This window comes from Akebia trifoliata, chromosome 15, assembly GCF_017979445.1.
Source record: "Akebia trifoliata isolate Shusen 1 chromosome 15, ASM1797944v1, whole genome shotgun sequence".
Lineage (NCBI taxonomy): Eukaryota > Viridiplantae > Streptophyta > Magnoliopsida > Ranunculales > Lardizabalaceae > Akebia > Akebia trifoliata.
The window spans coordinates 9,944,063-9,967,407 of record NC_141389.1 but is presented as its reverse complement, the minus strand read 5'-3'; the positions used below and the strand labels follow the sequence as shown (position 1 = coordinate 9,967,407).

General features: G+C 34.8%; 1 protein-coding gene across 11 annotated transcripts; it reads left to right on the top strand.

Moving 5' to 3' along the window:
- Positions 1 to 1,672: 1,672 nt before the first annotated feature.
- LOC147384287 (LRR receptor-like serine/threonine-protein kinase EFR) lies at positions 1,673 to 16,527 on the top strand. 11 transcript variants are annotated; one of them, XM_086425442.1, is made up of 10 exons: positions 1,673 to 2,067; positions 2,561 to 2,704; positions 3,271 to 3,374; positions 3,945 to 4,122; positions 4,338 to 4,822; positions 4,958 to 5,065; positions 6,982 to 7,120; positions 7,426 to 7,674; positions 15,900 to 15,972; positions 16,070 to 16,525. In XM_086425442.1, the coding sequence occupies exons 8-10, from the start codon at positions 7,474 to 7,476 to the stop codon at positions 16,462 to 16,464; spliced, it is 669 nt and encodes a 222-aa protein (XP_086281568.1). In that variant the 5' UTR covers positions 1,673 to 2,067; positions 2,561 to 2,704; positions 3,271 to 3,374; positions 3,945 to 4,122; positions 4,338 to 4,822; positions 4,958 to 5,065; positions 6,982 to 7,120; positions 7,426 to 7,473; the 3' UTR covers positions 16,465 to 16,525. The 11 variants fall into 11 exon arrangements, 10 of the variants coding, with proteins under 10 accessions (XP_086281568.1, XP_086281565.1, XP_086281569.1 ...); XM_086425439.1 differs by having other exon boundaries at positions 4,920 to 5,065; XM_086425443.1 differs by having other exon boundaries at positions 4,338 to 5,065; positions 7,404 to 7,674; positions 16,070 to 16,527.
- Positions 16,528 to 23,345: the final 6,818 nt, after the last annotated feature.

Genomic DNA, 23,345 nt, shown 5'->3' with positions numbered 1-23,345 from the left:
AAAGCTTCTAGCCAATATTTTGAAAAATGTTTGACACCAAACTTGGCAAACTTTAGGACTGCTGAACCGTCCCCATATATATATATATATATATATATATATATATATATGGGTCCCGTTCAGCACCCTAAGTTTTACCACACACTTTAACAAACGCGTTTTGTCCTACATGGGTTAGAAGTTTCGGAATGGGCTGATTTTTGGTGAGGATGATCTCTATGGTGAGGAGATCATCCTCACCAAAATCAGCTCATTCCAAAACTTTTAACCCCATCAAAAATGATTTACAAAAAATGGACGGTCCACAATTTTTCAACTTGTAAACATGGGGCTAAACATTTCGGAATGGGCTGATTTTTGAGGAGGATGATCTTCTAATCATAGAGATCATCCTCACCAAAAATCAGCCCATTCCAAAACTTCTAACCCATGTAGGACAAAAAACGTTTGTTAAAGTGTGTGGTAAAACTTAGGGTGCTGAACATTTCCCTATATATATATATATGGGTCCCTTTCAGCAACAAACATTTTGGCAAAACATTTTTCAAAACATGGGTTATAGGTTTTGGAATGGGCTGATTTTTGGTGATGATGATCTCTACGGTGAGGAGATCATCCTCATCAAAAATCAGCTCATTCCAAAACTTCTAGCCCCATGTTTACAAGTTGAAAAATTGTGGACCGTCCATTTTTGTAAATCATTTTTTATGGGTTAGAAGTTTTGGAATGGGCTGATTTTTGGTGATGATGATCTCCTCTCCGTAGAGATCATCCTCACCAAAAATTAGCCCATTCCAAGACCTGTAACCCATATTTTGAAAAATGTTTTGCCAAATGTTTGTTGCTGAACATTTCCCATATATATATGGGAAATGTTCAGCAACAAACATTTTGGCAAAACATTTTTCAAAATATGGGTTACAGGTCTTGGAATGGGCTAATTTTTGGTGAGGATGATCTCTACGGAGAGGAGATCATCATCACCAAAAATCAGCCCATTCCAAAACTTCTAACCCATAAAAAATGATTTACAAAAATGGACGGTCCACAATTTTTCAACTTGTAAACATGGGGCTAGAAGTTTTGGAATGAGCTGATTTTTGATGAGGATGATCTCCTCTCCGTAGAGATCATCCTCATCAAAAATTAGCCCATTCCAAAACCTGTAACCCATATTTTGAAAAATGTTTTGCCAAAATGTTTGTCAAAATGTTTGTTGCTGAAAGGGACCCTCTATATATATATATATATATATATATATATATATGGGTCAGGTTCAAAGGACAACCATTTCTACACACATATAGACAACGTGTTTTGTCTTATATGGGAAAAAATGTTTGGAATGGATTGATTTTTTGTGAGGATGATCTCTGTGATGAGGGGATCATCCTGGTAAAAAATCATCCCATTCAAAAACTTGTAACCCCATCAAAATTGATTTACAAAAATTGGACGGTCTATAATTTTTCAACAAAAATTGGACGGTCTAGAAGTTTCATAATGAGTTGATTTTTGGCAAGGATGATCTCCTCGTCACAGAGATCATCCTCACAAAAAATCAGTCCATTCCAAACATTTTTTCCCATATAAGACAAAACACGTTGTCTATATGTACGTAGAAATGGTTGTCCTTTGAACCTGACCCTATATATATATATGTATGTCTCTTCGTGTCAACTGTCAAACCAAGCTAAAATAGCCTCTTCGTTTGAAACGAAAACAGTCTGTTCGTCTCTTTGTCTCAAACAAAAATAGCCTCTTCGTCTCAACCTCGATCTCTTTCTCTCTCATTTCAAGCTCGAAAACGGATTTGATGATGAACCATTGATTCTCTCGGTCTCCTCATCTTTATATTTTCAACGATCGTTCTTTACAAATTTGCTCACAAAATTTATTCTTCTTGGCTATTAATCTCATCTACTGTTCTTTCTCATTGATAATCAGAGAAGTGGACTCGTTTTCTTCGTTCTTTCAGTCTCAATCGTCTTCTCATGCAGATGGAGTTACGATTCCCTGAAAAATTTCCGCCAGATTTCAACTGTTGTTCAGAATCATTTGAAACAGGTAATCCCCTCATTTTCAGCTATTTTTTTTAAAGATTGTGCTTCAAGTGTTCGATTTAGATTTAACTACTTATTTCATATCCATTTCGGCCCTTTTGTTATGGTTTCATGTGTTAGATTTATTCGATTTGCTGGAATTTCGTTTAGGGTTAGGGTTAGGGCTTGATATTTGTTGAAAATTTTCTTTCGATTAATTTGTATATTTTGTTAGTTAGATCTGATTAATCTGTGTGATTTCCACCTTTCTCTTGCCGAAATCTGTTCTAAATTCTAATTGATGTGCCTTGGAACCGAGTTTGGGATTAGGGGTTGATCTTTATTTCAATCAGAATCTTGAAGTCTTGCTTTTGATTAATTTGTATATCGCTGTAGTTAGATCAGATTAATCAGTGTGATTTTCACTTTTTTTCTTTGCCAAATCTATTCAAGTTCTAATTAATGTGCTTTGGAACCAAATGTGGGGACTTGTATCTAATTAGTTTCGATTCTTGCAGGTTTATCTCACGTTATGTTGTGCTCTGATAGCTTTGGCTGTTGGTGTTTACATGCATCTCCTTTGGAATATTGGGGGTTTCCTCACAACAGTAGGATGCATTGGAAGTATGATTTGGTTACTCTCAACTCCTCCATATGAGGAGGTAAGCTTGTTATCTCACTTTTTTGTCACAACTTTTGGTGTTATGAGCTTTATTTATGAATTTGTTTTACCTTTCTTGATGTATAGAAGAAGAGAGTCGTTCTTCTTCACAATCATTTTCGACTGAAAAATTATCAAAAATCATCAAATGCGTTTTCGAGCTTGAAATGAGGTAGCTAGACTCTATAAAATATGTAACAATTGGTATTATTAGAGCTTAGATTGAGCTTTTGAAACATGGGCTTAAAACCTTGTTCACCTTTTTTTTTTATATTTTTTTTGCTAAGAAAACAACATATTTTATAATTAAAAAAAATGAGGGGCATACCAGACATAGTAGTTTGTCTTGGGGCATTTGGTTTGGATTCTAGTTTCGACAACACCCCTCCAGAATCATTGAAATCAAAGGGACCAAATCGAACATAGACCATGAGTGAATTTTATCGTCTATGACCCAAAATTGTATTACTTTTCGTTTAACTTATTGTGTATCCAGCTGAATTAGTATAGAAATTTCATCCATGTCTTTGAATGAACAATCACCAGTCTTTGCTTTTACTGAAACAGGTATGTATGCCATCGAATTCCCATGTAAAATGCATTCAAGATCACTCTTCATCCAGGACACTGTAATTGTCTTTTGAAATCTCCTGTAATGTCTGTGAGGAAAGGTATGTGATAGTTCCATTTTTAAATATATTTGTAAAATTTTGATATCTCCATAACCGAAGCAGTCTCTCCTTTTTCTTTTTTGACAAGAATGTCATGTCAGAAATACCTGCTGGACATGCATGTTAGACACGGTCTAATTTGCTTAGTAGTAGTTTTATCTTGTTTTCAGATACTATTTCTAAGTGCTTAGATCATTAGATTCACATCTGATCGACTTGTTTTGACCTCAACTACAAACACACATTAACATGTGTGAACTAGTATCATGTAATGATATTTCCCCCCTTTTGAATAGAATAGTTAACAACTGGACCTCTATCAGATTTTCAGAGACAGTATCAGACATTTAGATAGTTGGTCAATGTAAATCTGTCAGTTGTACTTCAAAACTAGTAGCATATTTAACTTGCTGGAACGAAAAGAGTTTTCTTTTTCTCAGTTTCGGAATCTGGCAGGATTAAATTTTTCAGTAAGTAATATTATTGAAGTTTTGCTGCATTCTTCTTAGTTCTATTTGTACTTTATATTGGTGGGCGCATCTGAAAACTTTGATTTCTTGCACAACTCAGATACATCACGTTGAGAATTATGCAAGGTGCTTTGGACTATTGAAGCTGATTTAAAAGATGGCCAGCTTTTGTACATAATTGGGGATCCTATATGGTCTTAGGCTGTTGGTAACCAGAGATGGCTATCCTTATGTCTCCATCTACTGAACGTGCTAATATGTGGAAGACTGAAATAAAGGTAGTTTGATTGAAAGAAAAGTTTATAATAATTGCAATTGGTTACAGAATGCGATATATGGTCTGCATTATGCATATAGTGACAGAAAGAATATAAATGTTATGATTCATTTCCCATCTAAAAGATTTTATTAAGAAGGGTAAAACTTTGCAATCACTTCTTTTTGGTACATGGGTATCCAGAATTAGTTCGACTAATCCCATATACATTGGCAGGTACCTTGTGGGACCAATTTCAAGTACAATTATTTCATAAAAGGTGATAAATGACCTTCCATTGATCTCATTTGGAGACTTGGACCCGAATTTTTTATTTCAGTACCCAGACCAAGAAAACAAAATAAAAAGATAGTATTGAGAGATTCATGGATGACAGTCCAAATTGAAAGACCTCCAATTCATTCATGGGGTTCATGGACAGAGGAGACATATCTTAGTGCAAATCGAACATAGACCATGAGTGAATTTTATGCTAAGTCATATTTCCTATAGTTTTCCCAATTCATTGCGACCATGGAATGCATATCCTGGTGTATGATTTGATGATATTTGAACCACCCTGTAGTCCGAAATTGATTAAAGCTCTTATATTGCTCATTCGAGAATGCTCAACTGATTGGACCCTTGCCATCAAAGCATTGAAAATCATTTAGTATATTTTTAGTTGGACTATCTTTTCGTCATGCTCGACATTATTTATGGTATGATCTACTTCCTGATCAAATTTGATATATATCCTCATCCGATTCTCCTTCTTGCATTAAACTTTTTAATTGAGTGTTTCCATCAATGTTTTAGTAAGGAAAGTCAATGGTTTCGTATCCCTGTTATGGTAGTTGGAGTGGATATGGAAGCTGAGGAGGCAATCTTCCATGAGGTTGTAGGTAAGGCGTGGATGCATTTGGGGGATGTTGATGCTTTTGTTCATTGCTACAACTATGAAGGTAACATCATGAACAACTTGTTTACATTATTCTTTAAATCATAAAACGGATTTTCATCATTATTTGAGATTACATTATTGCAAAAAAATGATGTAATTTCCATTCAATTGTTTCTGATGATAATAGGTAGTTGTTTAATAATTCTCCCTTTTTAGACTTCTATTTGATGTCCCGATTATATGATGTTAGGTTGAATTCCATTTATATTTGCAATATATACGGTTGATTATCACAAAAGAAACCAGGATACAGATTTTTAAATACATTACTTCAACTATGCTTTATGAAACAAGATTTTGAGCTGTCAAGAAACATGTTTCTGGGATGAATATAACAATTATCAGGATGTGGTGAGACTATGAAAGACAACATGATCATAGACTAGGTTACAAGTTGTCATTTGCATCCTAGAACTTATTTTATTAGATAAAAACATGATCATCTATCTAATTAGATCCTCACATGATCGAGTTTGACTATATTCTAGTCAATATTCTCTGTAGAATACTCTAATCAATATAAGGCGAGATCCACATAAATTAGATGGGGATACTAAATCCTGGAAGTTCATTTCATCTTTAAATAGATAATATATGAGAAAACAGAGGAAATGTACATTGACTTGGCCTTCCACAGATTTGAATAAAGTTTTAATACTTGTGCACAGAAGCTATGACATCCATACCTTATTTACAGTAACTATAGACTTTCGATATATAAAAGAGAGAAAATGAAATCTATCTAATAAAGAAAAAAACTATGTCCACAATCCATTAAAACTTTGTTCTGATTTCAGACTCTTCTTTAATAGAGATGTAGCTGAATCAGATTGTGCCCATTCAAGTTTCCATAACACTCAAATCCTTATCCTCCCTAAAACAATTATCTACAATTTCACTCACATCCTCCAATGGATAGGAGAGGGTTAGTTGGAACTCTAACAAAATTGTCCACTCCCTCAGCATTGTTGCAACGATTCAAGACTCGCACATTAGGACCATTCTTGCTCTTGCATATGCATTTTCATCCAACATCACCTTATTTCACGTAACATGCCTCTCCCCCATCAGCCAAACATTCTCAAATATGAAAACAACTCTCTAGTCAATATTCTATAGAGAATACTCTAGTGTGATTTCTATCATTTGTTCTAGTACTTGCTGATGTTGGAAGCATTGTAGATGAGGTTGTCATCATATGTGATAAAAATGAAAGCGTTAAGTTGAATTTTCAAGGAGAAAACCTAAAAGGCTTCACCAATTTATTTTGGGATTAATTCTCTTGATGAGGAAGGGTACTTAGTTATCTCACAAAGCCTAGATGCAAGGGACCTTTTATTTACCCAAACATTAGTGTTTTCTCTTCCAAAAGTTCTTCAGCACTAATGCTAATGAAATTTAAATCTAGTTGCAATGGATTTTGGTAATGGCAAGTTGATAGTTTTGTCATTTTCAAGCCTTTTTTCAGTACTTGCGTTAAAAGTTGAAATTGCTGTTTGTTGATATTTGAAACATTGTTGTGGTTTCACTCACCACAAAATTATTTTGGTCACTCTAATTTTTTTTCTTCCTGAACCAATGTTCTAAGGACCTGATATTCTTCAACTTTCTATCTTTGGGGAGCTACTTTCACTCTTTCTCGGTCTTCAGGTGCATATAAAATTTGTTGGACCAACTGTTCCAACTCTATGTTGGCTTGGGATGTAGAGGATGCCTTTGCTTTCTCATTACCCTTAACAAGTGTATTTTTAAATGACACAAATATTATGCGTGCGTGCACTCACACATACACAAAAATAGAATTTAGATTATAATTTGAATTTAGTTAGCTGTTTTTATGTTTTATATTTTTATTTAATTGGTACCATGGGTTTGTATGTAACTTATCTTTCTTTTTCTATTTCTTGATTGATTTAGATTTTAGATACAGAGATATCAAAGTTGGCGATATTTTGTTAGACATGGAGATGAACCCAAAAATTTCAAATTTCGGCATGGCAAAGCTTTTTGTAGTGGACCAAAGTCAAGGCAATACTAGTAGAATTGTTGGAACATAGTGAGTACCAAAATTTCATCTCTAAGCTTAATTAACTGACTCTTGATATGACTTAGCAAAAAAAAAAAAAAATGTCTGCTTCCTATCTATAGCAATGTCTTATATTAATATGTGTCTTCAAATCTATTTTTACTTTCTCAATTCATGTGCTCGATCTATTAGAACATTAAGATGCACATTTATTCTCAATAGTTCTTCCTTCGATTATTGCCCATCTCTGACTGATTTAAAGTTTCAAATTGTTGTCGTAATTTAATAACATTACTCTTACTCGGATACCCAGCAATTGATTTTCGCTTCCTCAGGCACAAGTAAAGCAGCAAGGAGAATTTGAGTCCCTCCATCGCAACATCATGATTGATTTTAGAAATTGGGAATTCGATCCTATGGATCTTGAGAACCTGTTTCCAAACAACGAAGGTTCTGTCCACTTATGGCATGGAGATGACGATGTACTTGTGCCTGTTAGCCGCCAACGCTACATTGTTGGAAAGCTCTCATGGATTCGCTATCACGAACTAAAAGGTGCAGGTCACAAGTTCCCTTATGTTGAGGTATGGGTGGAGCGAGGATAAAGTCATTTGTTATTGGGGAAAAATACCGACCTATAATGATGCTCAGCTTTAGTGTGCTTTCTATGCATTCATCCATACTTTCATAATTATTTGATTTTAAATTGTAGACTAGAATTTTGATTGATAGTTAGATTGTCACACCCGAAATCCCAACACGAATCCCTATGATTCATCAGTCAGAATCTCGAGGTGTGAGGTGAACATACACACAACCTGATAGAATAATCATAGATAATAATACTATGAAGTAAAACATACATGCAACTTGATAGAACAATCATAGATAATAACACTATAAAGTGAAACTTACACGTAACGGCATCTATACTGAATAATATAAAACTAAAGCAAAACGGAAGCTAATCATCATCAATTAATTTCATCGAATCTATAACGTCATAACCATTTTCCAAATACAACCTTTTAAAATAATATACATCAAGTGCCACAAAATACATTACAACACACCCTGTAAACCACTGGACTAATCCTCAAGCTTGCGGTGGTTACAGATCCACGACAAAATCCTCTACAAGAACCTCCTCAAATGACTCCTTATAGGCAAATTCTACCAAAGCTAAAACATCTGAAAAGGGAAGGATAGGGTGAGTAACAGGGGAATGTTACTCAACAGGAGGAATGTCGTTCTAACAGCAAGTCATATGTGCACAAGTAAGTAATCTAAATAGTTAAATCATGCAGGTTTTCATAATGTATCATACGATAAATGTCTAAGTTTACTTAATAAACAGTTGTAAATAATTTCAATCTATCATTTAAAGTAACATATATTTTTCAAATAAAACCTCTATCAACATCACAAAAGAAATAAAATACATAATAAGAACACGACGGTGTAGTCGATAAGAGAATAGAAGAACACGCGGATACAACGGCCTCGACATGGCAATCGATATTTCAAACTTTACTTCCGATGTGGAATCTCATCGTTAAAATCTAATTGTGTGGCCGGTCAACATACCACAGTTTTGGGATCGTTTATCTGGATCAGACTGGCCGTTGTCCAAGAACCCAATGAATTCATCTTACTGTGAGGCCTACCGTTTGACGACTGTAGACTAACAATGATCACTAACTAGCCCAGGAGACTCCTCGCGTTGAAGATTATCAAGAGACAATACATGTGAACCCTGCCTACCTTTACACTATACAGAGATCGCCTTTACATAGAACATTCCCCAAGAAAGAAGTTGGAGAAATTTTCGAATCTCATAAGTTGTAACATGCTCTAAGGTATCCCATACTACCGAAGAGCATATGACATGTAATGTTAATCCTAGATTGACCTGTCACTTCCAGTTACACAACAATGCATCACTCTTTGTAGGTTTTCCACGACTCTTTTCTGGTAAGAAATTCATTTTGTTTTGTATATAGTATATCATTTTCTTTTATAAAAAAAATACAAACAAGGTTTGGTAGTGTCCTCCAGTAACATCTATCTGTCATTTCCATCCATCAAACATTCCATCGATCTATCTATCTATCTATCATGTCTTACGTGGCATGACCATCACGTAGAACTGGAGGCACTGTCTCATCAATCGGCCAAGAACATACGTTCTCTCTATCCATCAATCAATCGTCTAACTTCTTATATATCTATTAAAATATTTATTTTTTTAAAGTTATTTTGAAATCCATAGAGCATCAACTAATTCTATTCGATGATTTTGGTTGAATAGAAAGGCTCAGAAAACACGATAAAGTCATAAGACGTAAAAGTTATTAAAATTTAGCTTAGTGTTGGAAAGAGGGATTTTTCAAAGTTTTCGAAATTGAAAATGGATTTTTGTACGTGAAAGCCCTCGACAACATGAGAAACACTATATAATTTTTATTACTTAATTCAAAAGAATGCTTAAGATATCGTGTTTTGAAAATCGAGCGAAAACGTCGAATTTTATGTTTTGTTCTTGAAACCAAAAATTATATTTTGATATAATGAGATTTGAATCTCAAAAACATTTTCATAGTTTCCAAATGGGAGGTAAAACCTTAAATTCATTAAAGAATTTAAAGTTAATGGAAAGAAAAATAAACTAAAACCGAAGTCGATCCAAACATTATACAAATAATTGGATTTTTTTTTTGATTTTTTTTTGATTTTTTGTCGAAACTTGATCAAAGTCGATCCAAACATTATACCAACTATAAAATGCTCATATTGTATCAAATGAATTAAAACCAATCATAAATAAGCATGCAAACATGATTCAAATCGTTCAAATATGTATAAATTTAATGAAACGATCAATCTATCGACAATCGCATAGATTTTCTACGAAATTATCGCATAACTAGAAGATAGAAGGGAAGGTAACCTATTTCGGACTATATTTGACGGTCGAACGGAGTTTAAGATCGCCTCCGGCCAAATCTTCAAGTTTTTCCTCCGACAAAAAATCAGATTTTCTTGCATCCACGCGTAATCCTCGACAATGTGCACAACTTTCCTTCTTGTGACAAGACTCATATCCTTCTAGTTTGGAGTAGATCTGAATTGTAAATCTCGAGAAAAAATGTGTTGATATTTTGGTTGGAAAGAAGAATAAGAAAAATTAGATATTTATAACTTAAGTGGGACGTAAGCGTCATTTCGGGAGTTTTTTTTTTCTAAATGCTGATTTGAAAAAATTTATAACCTATTTCATGTGATTTTTCGACACGAGTCTAATGGTATGATCGGATTCCTCAAATTATGTCTCTAAAATGTCGTTTACCTATTTGGTAGTTACTTGATGTGATACTCGAGGATTTGGTAATTTTTTCGTCCAAACTCAAATTCGAACTTGCTTATAGGCTAAAGTATGTTTTTCGACCATTTTGAATGCAATGGTGAAGTCAAATTTTGTTACAAATGGACATAACAAAATCTGAGTATTTTACCTTAAGTCCTCTTTCCGAATTTTCTCCAAATTTCACTGTTTTATTTTATCTAGATACTAATTAGCATTCGGGGTATTACAGATTTGCAGAATTGTTTGATTTTACCTTCTAATAATAGATAATTTACAACAGGTGGTTAACTTATAAAAGTTGAAGACGAGGGGCATTTGAGTCTTTTCATGTTGCTAGTTGGGGTCTAGGTCATCCATTTCAAAACATAGGTGTATCTCCAATGTTCAGTAACATGTGAGGGGGGTAGGTGTAAAATCAATTTTTTTTTCTAAACTTTTTATAGCGATGGCCGTGATAGTAGATAAAGACCTAATATTTTTTTTTTAAAATACCCTATAGCGACGGTCGGCGACTGTAGCTAAAGGCCTAATATGTATTTTTTTTTTAAATACCCTATAGCGACAGCCAATAGCGGTTGTCGCTATAAGTCCCATATAGAACATCAGTTTTATGAATAGTTGGCCGTCGATAATACATATAGCACTGTGGATGCTATTTTTTGTAGAGCACTTGGAGCTAACACATGGTACCTTGGGATCCGCAGTCCTAGTTCGAACAACTAGTTAACTTAATTAACTCGGATGGGATGGCGGTCATGGGCATATTTACCTTGAGGGGTCGAGGAAGTATTAAAACGCAAAAAGATTCAGTTAAATCAAATCCTCGAAAAGTTAAGAATCAAATGGGAGAAAATCTAGCCAAAATCCCCCAAATCAAGGATTACAGCTAATAAAAGATAATCCCAATTAAGGTGGAGTGAATGTAGATCAGATCTTAAGTGCATTGTAACGCCCTATATTTTTAAATGCGCATCTCAAAAAAATTCGTAGGTCAACAAATAAAAGAAATTTTTTTGAAGTTGGAATTTTTTAAAACCAACTAGACCATTAGATCCGCATCAAAAAATTAATCGAAATGGACTATAAGATCGCAAAAATTAGAGCTTGGGACATAGACTTTTTAATTAAAACAAAAAAAATTAAATAATGACCGTTACATCTTTTTAACACTATAAATATTAAAAGTCACGAAAATTTTAGAATTAATCCTCTATTTCTCACGTTCTTTTCATCTAAAACAAAATCCTAGAGAAATCCTAGCCTCTCTCCATCTTCAACTTAGGTTTTCATCTATTTCGAACATTCGTTGGACGTTGACGTAGAACAGAAAAATGATCCGATCATTGCAATCTTTGATAAAAAATAAAAAGCTAGGATTTTTTATAACATCTGATTCGAAACCTTTGACCCAACTCAATTTTTTATACTCTTCGGATATTTTTTGGTGTAAATTTAAAGTAGGGATTTCTTGATCTTCTAATAGTCTTAGATTTCTATGCATTGTAGTTTTAAACCCAAAATCTATTATTTTATTGTAAAAAAATATATTAAAAAAAATCCATTGTTTTGAAGAATCTATGATTCTCGTCACTCGAGGCAGGTTTTTAGGGTTAACTTATAAAATCTGCCGAGGACTCGTTACTTATCCGTTTTCGACAATTCATATATTGTTGGAAAGATCTAGAAGTCCCCCCCTTTAAAGAAAAAAATATCAGCAAAAATTTAAATAAAATTTTGTATTCAGAGAAGTCAACTTACAAACCCTCACGAGTCGTAGATCCTTTGCTTTGGGGTGCACAAGAAAAAGATTTATGGTTCTGTAACTGTCATGTAAAGGCGTCTGAAAAAAAAAGGGCATGAGATTATTATTAGTCTTTAAACAAACAATCAAAAAGGTAACATTACAGATTTACACCCGTTCACCCAATAAAGCGTTGGGGTCCACATGTAGATCACGTAGATTTATAATCACTGACGACACTGTTCAAGAGGTGAGCACTAGAGTCAAGTCATAAGATAAGAAATCACCGTCCAAGAGATGAGCACTAAAGTCAAGTCATAAGATAAGAAAGTGAAGTCAAGTCATAAGATAAGAAATCACTGTCCAAGAGGTGAGCATTGAAGTCAAGTCATAAGATAAGAAAGTGCAGTCAAGTCATAAGATAAGAAACCACCGTCCAAGAGGTGAGCACTGAAGTCAAGTCATAAGATAAGAAAGTGAAGTCAAGTCATAAGATAAGGAAGTGAAGTGAAGTCATAACCTTGGTTTTCCTAGAATTACCTTTCACTTAAGAGTCGTGATAAATTAACGCGCTTTAGGCACACGCACTTGACACACTTTTGATGTGGATACAAAGGGTAGGGATCCAGAATGGTGTGTCGTACTTAACAAAGGTCAAGTGGCACCCCATTTCATGCCACGTGATATTTGTGGGACCGATGGACCGTATGGATATGTGGTCCATCCCTTAGTGAATTGGTGATGTGCATCCATTGATATTAGCATTGTCTTAAGAATGATTTTGAATCATTGGATTTGAACTCCTTTTGCAAGAGCAAAGATCCAGTGGATACAAGTTATCAAACACTATAACATATCCATACGTTCAGTGGATCCCACAAATACCACGTGGCATGAAATGGGGTGCCACCTGACCTTTGTTAGGTATGACACACTGTTCTATATCTTACCCTTTGTATCCACGCCAAAGTCTGTTAAGTGCCTGTGCCAAAAGCACGTTAATTTATCACGAGTCCTCACTTATTTCCAATGTATCCGTTTTTCAGTCAAGCACTCACTCTTTTGTCTATAAATATAACTCACCATGGAATTGCAAACCCACAAGAGAGCTTACATTTTTAATAATGATGATGAGTGCATTTAGTTTCTTTTTTCTGTATTCCATCATTTTCTTGCCCATTGGTTTACCAATAGGATCTGGCATCATCCTAAAAGGGAATGAAACCGATCGACTTGCCTTGATTGCGTTCAAGGATCTTATATCTCACGATCCTCAGGGAGTTATGACCTCTTGGAATGATTCTCTCCATTTTTGTGAATGGCAAGGTATTACATGCAGTCATCGACATCAAAGGGTGTTAATATTGAAACTCGATTCCCAAAGGTTAGTAGGGTCCGTAAGTCCGTATATTGGGAACCTTTCTTTCCTAAGTTTCATAAATCTTGAAAACAACAACTTCCAAGGAGAAATACCCCAAGTAGTTGGCCATTTGTTCAGGTTACAAGAATTCAATATGAGCAATAATTCTTTTGTCGGCAAAATACCAATCAATGTGTCCCATTGCTCTGACCTCAGAATCCTTCGTTTAGGCACAAACAAGTTTGTTGGTAATGTACCCATTGAGTTTGGCTCTCTATCCAAGCTCATTGGATTGTCTCTTTCTAGAAACAATCTAACCGGTTGGATTCCAACTTCCTTTGGTAATCTTTCATCTATTAAGATTCTTTCTCTACCATATAATAATATAGAAGGAGGTATTCCAAGTTCCCTTTGCCAACTAAAAAATCTAGAGATTCTTGCACTTGGTCCAAATATTTTGTCTGGTGTGTTTCCTCCCTGTCTCTACAATATCTCTTCTTTAGAAATTATTTCTATACCAGATAACCAGCTAATTGGGAGTCTTCCACTTGAGATAGGCCTCCGTCTTCCGAATATCCGTGTATTTCTTATTGGAAGAAATCTTTTTTTCGGATCCATTCCTATATCATTGTTCAATGCTTCAAGACTCGAGATGCTTGATATTGGTCATAACAATTTTGCTAGAAATGTCCCTCTTGAGGTTGGAAACCTAAAGGTTGTTCGATATCTACTTTTAAGTTTCAATCATCTTGGAAGTGGAAAACTTGATGATTTGAAATTCCTCAATTCATTGACCAACTGCTCCAATCTAGAGAAGTTGGAATTCCTTTTCAATAATTTTGGAGGCAAGCTACCTAACTCTATAGGCAATCTATCAACCCAACTCATTCAACTAAGTCTTGCAAACAATCAAATATTAGGAGTCATTCCATCTGAAATTGGGAATCTTGTTAACTTAATTGGATTGGATATGTCTGCTAACTTTCTCTATGGTAGTATTCCCAAGGAAATTGGGAAGCTTCAGAAGCTGCAAGCATTATATTTAAGTGCAAATAGATTTTCAGGATATATTCCTAATTCTTTAGGCAACATCACTCAAATATCTTTGCTTGATTTATCGTATAATTCCTTAGTAGGAAACATCATTTCAAATTTTGAGAATTCTAAATTTTTACAGAGTTTGGATCTTTCTAAAAATAATCTTAATGGAACTATACCCAAATGGGTCATTGGTTCATCCTCACAGTTAATTTACCTTAATTTAGCTTATAATTCATTTACTGGGTCAATACCTTTGGAAGTGGGTAACATGAAAAATCTTGTAGAGCTAAATGTTTCTGAGAACAATATGTCTGGAGAAATTCCTAGCACACTTGGTAGTTGTTTGAGCTTGGAACGCCTTTACTTGCAAGGTAATTTCTTTCAAGGACCCATTCCCTCATCTTTTAGCGCTTTGAAGGCTATTCAAGATGTAGATCTTTCACGAAATAACTTATCTGGAAAAATTCCTAAAGATCTTGACAACCTTCCCTTTTTGGAAAATTTGAATCTGTCCGTAAATGATCTTGAGGGCGAGGTACCAATAAAGGGAGTCTTCCAAAATACAAGCGCATTTTCTCTCTTTGGAAATAGTAAACTTTGTGGGGGCGTACCAAAACTTCAGTTACCTCCATGCCTCATTCAAAAATCTAAGCAAAGACGAATATCTCTTGCTTTCAAGGTAATAATTGGTGCAATTCTATTTACAATTGTGAGTGCATCTATTCTTGTTCTATATTGGAGGAGAAAGCCAAGAATGAAACCTTCTTCAAATAATTTCTTGGGTGATTGGTATGAAAGGATTTCTTACAATGAACTCCATAAAGCAACAAAGGGATTTTCTTCAGCAAACTTAATTGGAATTGGAAATTTTGGCTCTGTGTATAAAGGAGTTGTTCATCCAAATGAAAAACTTATTGCAGTGAAGGTTTTCAACCTTAATGTACGAGGAGGTTCGAGGAGTTTTATGAACGAGTGTAAAGCTTTAAGAAAAATCCGACATCGAAATTTACTCAAAATCATAACTGCATGCTCAAGTGTCGACTTTAGAGGTAATGATTTCAAAGCTCTCGTTTTTGAGTTCATGAGTAATGGGAGTCTTGAAGACTTGTTGCACCCAAGTGAAAACAGGAGGCATTCAAACTTTCATCAAAGACTAAGCATAATGATTGACATTGCTTTTGCATTGGATTATCTTCATAATCATGGCCAAACACCAATTATTCATTGTGATCTTAAGCCAAGCAATATTCTTCTTGACGATGACATGACAGCCCACGTGGCTGACTTTGGTTTGGTAAAGGTTCTTTCTCAGAGTAGTGAAATTGAAAGCAATCCAGTACTTATACAAGGTTCTGTTGGGTATATTCCTCCAGGTATTTATGAATCTTTTTAAGTTCATCTAGTAATTTTAATTGGTCCAATAACATGTTAATTTTTTTAAAATTTGATTAAACAATACATGAATTGCAGAGTATGGCATGGGTGTTGAGATCTCTAAGCAAGGAGATGTATACAGCTATGGAATACTTGTATTGGAGATGTTCACGGGAAAGAGGCCGATAGATGAAATTTTTAGTGATGGTCTAAGCCTTCATGAGTTTTCAAAAATGGCACTGACTGGGCGAGTGATGGAAGTAGTGGATCCACGTTTACTTTCGGAAGATCATAATGAAGTTACCAATGATTTTCAAAGTCATCAAAGATACAATGCAACAGATAAAATGCAAGAATGCTTGATTTCCATATTCAAAATTGGAGTTCTATGTTCTACAGAGTCATTGGGTGACCGAATGGAAATCAAAGATGTTCTCACGGAGTTGCATATGATTAAGAAAATGTTTCATGAAGGCATAATCCACTCATAGAAAAGAAGCACTCCATAATGATTTTAGATTTAGATTCATTTTTCCTATCTTTATTATTATTATTATTATTATGATTTTATTTATGTTTATTTTTTTTGTTGTTCTTCTTTAGAACTATTTAGGCATGTCATTGTACATTTTTGTATGTTGTACTTCCTATTGCATTTCCTTTACTTAATTATATGGTGTGTTTTACTTTATCATGTTCATTGTGGAGGGGCATTTTTTTTGTTTTCATTTTTATCGTCAAGCATTGAGTTTGTTGGGCCCTCACCCTATATTAATTCTTTCAAGGGTATATATCAAATCTCTTTCAATTAGAAATTTTAATTCCAAAGACATCTTCAGAATTATCTCATCTAATTACAATAGAAGTTTGTAGACCCAACTTAGATATGTAATCGGCACATTGATTGGTCTCCTTCCAATGATGCTTAAAGCTTACTAGTTCAAAATTCTTGCTTATTCAATCTTTAACCGATGAATACTTCTTCCTTGAATGTATTGCATTCCACCCATAATGGAATATAATTCTACTTTTTATTTTTTATTTTTTTGTCTCTATACCACTTCGTCATAATGCGGCAAGAGCATTCATTTTAAAAGGAGTCACGGTTAAAGTGCAACTGCTGATGAAAGTCGAAAAAAACTACGGTTTTAGTCCGTCTTAAAAAACAACGATTTATGATCGTTGTAAAAAACGATGGTTTATGACTGTTGTAAAAAACGACGGTCTTAGACAGTCGTTTTTCTAGATTTATAATAAAAAAAATTATTTTCTAAATTTATAAATAAAAAAATGGATCATTAAAAAATTTATTTTTTTGCCCATTTTCTAACTCTGTAGGCCACCCAATTTTCCCTTCTTCCCATCATCTTTGTTAACTCAAGAGTCCTGCCCGATCCAATAGTCATAATGAGATATGTCTAAGCATGTGTCAACATTGCAGGTTTCGCTCTACATGACACGAGAATGCAATAAAAGTTGGTAAATTGCACACATGTCGTGATTAAATAAGCTATTTGTATGAATGGTTTCAACCAGAAGCTTCACACTGTGATGTATTTGAGAAGTAATGGCATTGGCTTCATCGAGTGTTTCAATGCAAGACTCCAAAAACCTGTACATGCAGAAGGCAAGCTTTGCAATGGGACTATGTTTTTTACCTCCTAACACCAGTGTCTCATAAAAAGAACCTGAATTCCTTGTTTCCATGCTTCCTTTGCACACGTCTAGCAAGAATTCTATTGAGAATCCAATTTTATCGAGTGCAAGAACCCCAAATGTTGAATATTCTTCAACCCATCCATCGGAAAATCTGCTCTTCTGGATTGCACACTTCAACTGCTGGTGGTGTGGGAGCTTTTGTTAAAAAATTAAAAATAAAATAGAACTCTGATAAAAATTAAGATATCAATGCACAATATGAGCACTGGGATCTTCTTTTTCACAATGCTTGCCTTTGTCAAGATATCATACAGGTACCTTCCACATCAAAAATCGCAAAATGTCAAAAATCGAATCTGCTTCTGTACACACATGACAGAAAAGCAAGCAAAAAGGACCTAGAAAAAAAATGCTTAGTAACTAGGAAGTACTAAGCAGTTTGGCAAGAAGTCTAGCGCATCCACAACAAAAACAAGGCCTGCTGTTTGTGGCAAGAACTCATCAAACTTGGGTCGAAGGCGAGAGTGAAAGCACCCTCAATCCACGGGGAGTGCGAATCCATTTTTGATTTTTAAGGTTTGGGAGTCGCCACCAAGCTATTACGGTCTAAGAACCGAGCATTGACTCTAAATAGATAAAAACAATTAATCTACGAAAAGAAACTATGGTCTGGGGATCACATTTCGGGGTTGGAAGGTGTTAGGCACCAATCCCGCCCGAAAAATGTCAGTTTCTACTATTTCCCAAAAAGATTACATTGTTAAACGACCTAAAATAAATAAATAAAATATACCTAAATGATCGCAACGATTTGTTCCCTCAGATCTAGCGAAGAGACTCCTCGTATGAGATTTCTTGTTTCGTTTCCGTCACTGAATCCGTTTTTTATTTCCAAGATGAAGTATCTGTTTCCTACATCTGAGTGTTTTCTAATTTTTTGATGGATTTCTGGGTGTTTTTGAAGGGTATCTAGGTGTTTTTTGAACAAAAGTTAGGGTTTGGATGATAGGTAAAGGGTTAGGACTTCAAAATCAAGGTTCAGGGAAGGTTAGGGAGACTTTTTGACATACTTTTTTTAGGGTTTACTTTGACCTACGAAATTAGGTTGTGGAAGCTCTTATTTATAGATTTTTTTGGAAGAATTAGGGTTTGACTAGGTCTCCTTTTAGATAAGGTGAATTAGGGTTTTGACTTAAGTCTTATGAGATTGACTTGATCTTTTAAATTAGGTTTTTAGATCTTGCATTCAATGAAAGAATATATTTTTAAGTTTTTTAGAGAACCCCCTAATTATATCTTTAATTATTTGGACCGCCAGATGGAAGGGTCTTTTAATAATATCAAGGGGGCTCCACTTAAATAAGTAGGTAACCATCAACAATTTTGCCTGAAGGCTTGATTGATTAATTTTCTTGATTCAAAATTTTAAATTAATTTTATTAAGATTTCACTTTACGTTAATGAATATTTTATTTATTAATTTTGAAATTTAAAATTTTTAAAATTAAAAAATTACTGTTTTACTCTTGAAGAGAACTTTTGCATTTCAGGTCATTTTTTGATCTTCCAGGATGTTTTGGAATTTATTTTTCGTAAGAAATTCGAGGGGATTATCGGTTTGTGTCACTCATGGATTTTTTAGCTTGAAATGGTTGTGAACCCTATAAGAGGCATTTTCGTAATTTTGTCGAATTTAGTGAAAGTTGGCGACATGATTTATTTGATTTCAATTTGTTGTTTTATGTGTTCAAAAGGATTTTCTTAAGTGTAATGTAGGCTCTAAGGATGTTTTGACGTCAGGGGTATTTTTGTAATTGGATCATTTTTTAGTAATTTTTCTCGTAAAGCTTCTTTTTGTCCTAAAAATGATGATTTCTAGGTTTTAGGTCATATTTTCCTAGCGTAACATGATTTCTAAAGTTTTGTTTGCTTGAGATACATCATCCAAATTTTTGAAACATATTTAGTAACAAACAAAAAGCTTTGGAATATTCATCCATCATTGGGATCCGTCACAATTGGGTTGACGAGTTGATTAATCAGGTAAGTGCAAAAATGGGATGTCTACAGATGCCCCTCTTTGACAGAAGGTTGAAGCAAACTAGATAGCAAATCTATTTTGGTAGATAGTGCGATATCTGAATGTCAAAACTAGTGACAGTTCATTTTGCTATCTGATTTAGCGCTTCGTCGAAGTGTTTGAATCATTGAGGGTAAAACTCTTCCCGAACTAAAAAACTGTCAGGTCCTCGAGTACGAGCTCTCACTGACGATGTCAGATCCTTTAATTTTGAAAAATTTTCCTTGACTAAAAGAACAAATGTGCAAGTGTGTGTATTGTGTGAAACTGAGTAAAAATTGAGTGAAAACTGAGCAAAATCCGAGAAAACCCTTGGTGTCATCTGGTTGAACAAAATCTGAGAAAACCCTCGACGGCAATTGGCTGAGCAAAATCTGGCTGAGTAAAATCCAAGAAAACCGTTGGCGGCATATGGCTGAGCATAATTCGAGAAAACCCTCGGCGGTAACTGGTTGAGCATAATTCGAGAAAACCTTCAACGACAATTGGCTGAGCATAATCTAAGAAAACCCTCGGCGGTAACTGGTTGAGCATAATCCGATAAAACCCTTGGCGACAACTGGCTGAACAAAATTCGAGAAAACCCTCGGCAATAACTGGTTGAGTATAATCCAAGAAAACCCTCAGCGGCAACTGGCTAAGCATAATCCGAGAAAACCCTCGGCAGCATCTGGCTGAGCAAAATACGAGATAACCTTTGGCGGCATCTGACTGAGTAAAACTGGCTGAACAAAATCAGAGAAACCCTCGACGGCATCTGGCTGAGTAAAACTGGTTGAGTAAAATCTGAGATAACCCTCGACAGCATCTGGCTGAGTAAAACTGGGCTGAGCATCATCCGAGAAAACCCTCGGTGGCAAATGGCTGAGCATAATCTGAGAAAACCCTTGGCTACAACTGGCTGAGCAAAATCTGAGATAACCCTCGGTGGCATCTGGTTGAGTAACATTGATTGAGCAAAATCCGAGAAAACCCTCGGCAGAATCTAGCTAAGTAAAGCTGTGGAGGAATGGATAAATCTAGGAAAGAATGATTGAAAATGAATCTGGAAAAAAATGATTGAATCTGGAAAATAAAAAATCTGAAAAATAAAGAATGCCCTATCTCCTGCTCTAGGTGAAAGGGCAATGAGTCATTCTCTGGACAGAAACCAAATATGAGATTAGAAACGCTTTTGTTTGAACCTCAAGATTTGTTTAAAAATTTTATGAATTTAAAACTTGAATTTTAATTTCTTTTGAACCTCAAGGATCTTCCAGAAAATTGTCATCAAGAGGTTAACCTTGAATTCAAGGTTCCTGTTAACATTAATCAAGTTTGAGAACAAAATGTCCTTAGTTTGACAAGAAACAACACATCTAAAAAAAATGCCCGTAGTATAGGGGAAAACTACATATTAAAAGAAAGAAAGTACCTATTGTTATGAAGGTTTGAAATATTTGATTATCACAAGCACAATAAAGATTCAACTTTTAATTTTGATCTTTTTATATTGAAGATTTTGAGTTGGGCTCAAAAGAACAAAATATTTCCTTTTGAGACTTATCATAGAATTCACCCTTCTCTCCCTTGGTTCACTTGGGGAAGTAAAATTTTTCAGATCAATCGTGGACAAGATACTTGTGACTTTTGACTCTTTGCCTGATTTAAACTGGGTATTGAACTTGGTTATTCGGACTTCAGATGTTCTGGCTTAGATCGTCTTGAAGCTTTTCAATCTATGGAGATTTTCTTTTGTTTTTCTTTACTACTCTAACTTTTACCTAGATTGCCTTTTCAGGTTTCCAAACTAGTGAGCATGCTCTAGCTTTTGCCTATATCGCCTTTTCAGGTTTTCAATCTAGCGAGCTTTCTTTTCTTTTTCTTTGCTTTGATTGTTGCCAAAATAGTCCTTTCAGATTTTCAACCTTGCCAGCATATCATAATTTTTGCCTAAGTTACCATTTTTAAATTTTCAACCTAGTAGGTTTTTTTTTTTTTTTTCTTCTTTTCTAAACTTCTGCAATTATTGTCTGATCATGTTTTGCTATCTTCTTGACTTTTTGCACGGTACTTATGAGGACTTTTATGGGTAAGTTTAGGACTAGGTATAAAAAGAAATGAATTTTGAGGCTCAAAAATCCGAATACCCCTTATGTGGTATTTTCTCTTTTTCCTTGAATTTTCTTCCCCATTTTGACAATATTTTTTTTTGGATTTGTTTATAGGGAAATCTATTTTTTTTTTATTTTGATGTGGTCGAGCCTGAAGTAACTTCTCAGGTTACCTACGTACCCCAGAATTTTGGGATCAGACCAAAACATAGTTTGAATTTTTCCCTCCCCTAGGTTGGGTAATCAGGCTGAAAAAGAAAAAGGCTGCAAAGGGCTGAGAAAAGAGATATTGAATTGGGTAAGATGAAATTAATTCGGTCGAAGATGGCCTTCTTAAATGTCGTACTGCTTGATCTGGTCAAGGTTTGTTGATTCTGGTAGTTCAATTCCATCATGATCTTGAAGTCTGATGGCTTTTCCAGACAATATTTCCTTAATGAATTAATCTCTCTAATTGGGTTCAGACTGCTTCCTATAATCGAGGAGGAGTGCTTAATTTTCTTTGAAGTTTGATTGTTAAATCCTTGATTTGTAAATGACGAACTTTAACCTTCTTGTCAAACGTGCGAGCGATTTTTCTTTGATAAGTTTAGACCTGGTACAAAACTCTAAGTTGTTTTTCTTCAATCAAGTTTAGCTCTTCCTACCCAATGACGAGCCTAGTCTGTTTTTAGTAATTGACTTTCCATCAAGACCTTGAGATACGGGATTTCCCTTTCAACTGGTAAGACTGTTTCTATATCATACACTAGACGGTAGAAAGTAGTTCCAGTAAAAAAATTTATTGAAGTACGATATACCCATAGTGCAATTGGTAACTTCTCTAACCAATCCCAGTTTTTGACACATTTTCCTGATGATCATTTTGAGATTCTTATTGGCTGTTTTAACTGTTCCATTGGTTTGAGGACGGTAGGGAGATGATGTCGGATCTTAAACGTTGAACATAGAGTAATAATCTCGGTTTTGAAGTGTGACCTATTATCAGATATCAATTCCAAAGGTACTCTGTATTGAATTAATATTGATATATTTTGTAACATCTTCTTTTATCTCATCGAGTGAGTATCTATTCCATGTCGGACAACACCCAAGTTTGCACCTAACATATCCTCATCAGGCTAATCGAACAGGTCTTTTGAAATTTCTGAGTAAATTCATTATCCCCTCGTATTCCTCTAGGGATAAGATGGTTTCTACTTGAATCTCTTTAGAAATTATTTTATGTTCCGAAGTCAATGATCTTTGCTTTCTCGATTAAAGGTTGAGCCCAACCATTATCTTCTTGTTCAGGAAAGAAATCTATCCTTGAAGTCAGATTATTAGTTATTCCGTTCATGCGCTTGTGGTAATGAAATTTCCTTTATCCAATCAAATTTAGATGGGGCGACAGACACCTCTATAGACTTGATAAACTAACTCGACTCAACAAGAAAATAGTAGACTCAATCTAAAGAAAATATGACATTGATGGATTGATACAAAAAATTAGACTCAGGCTAATCCACATGACTCATGAAAACTCAAGCCTACTACCGTG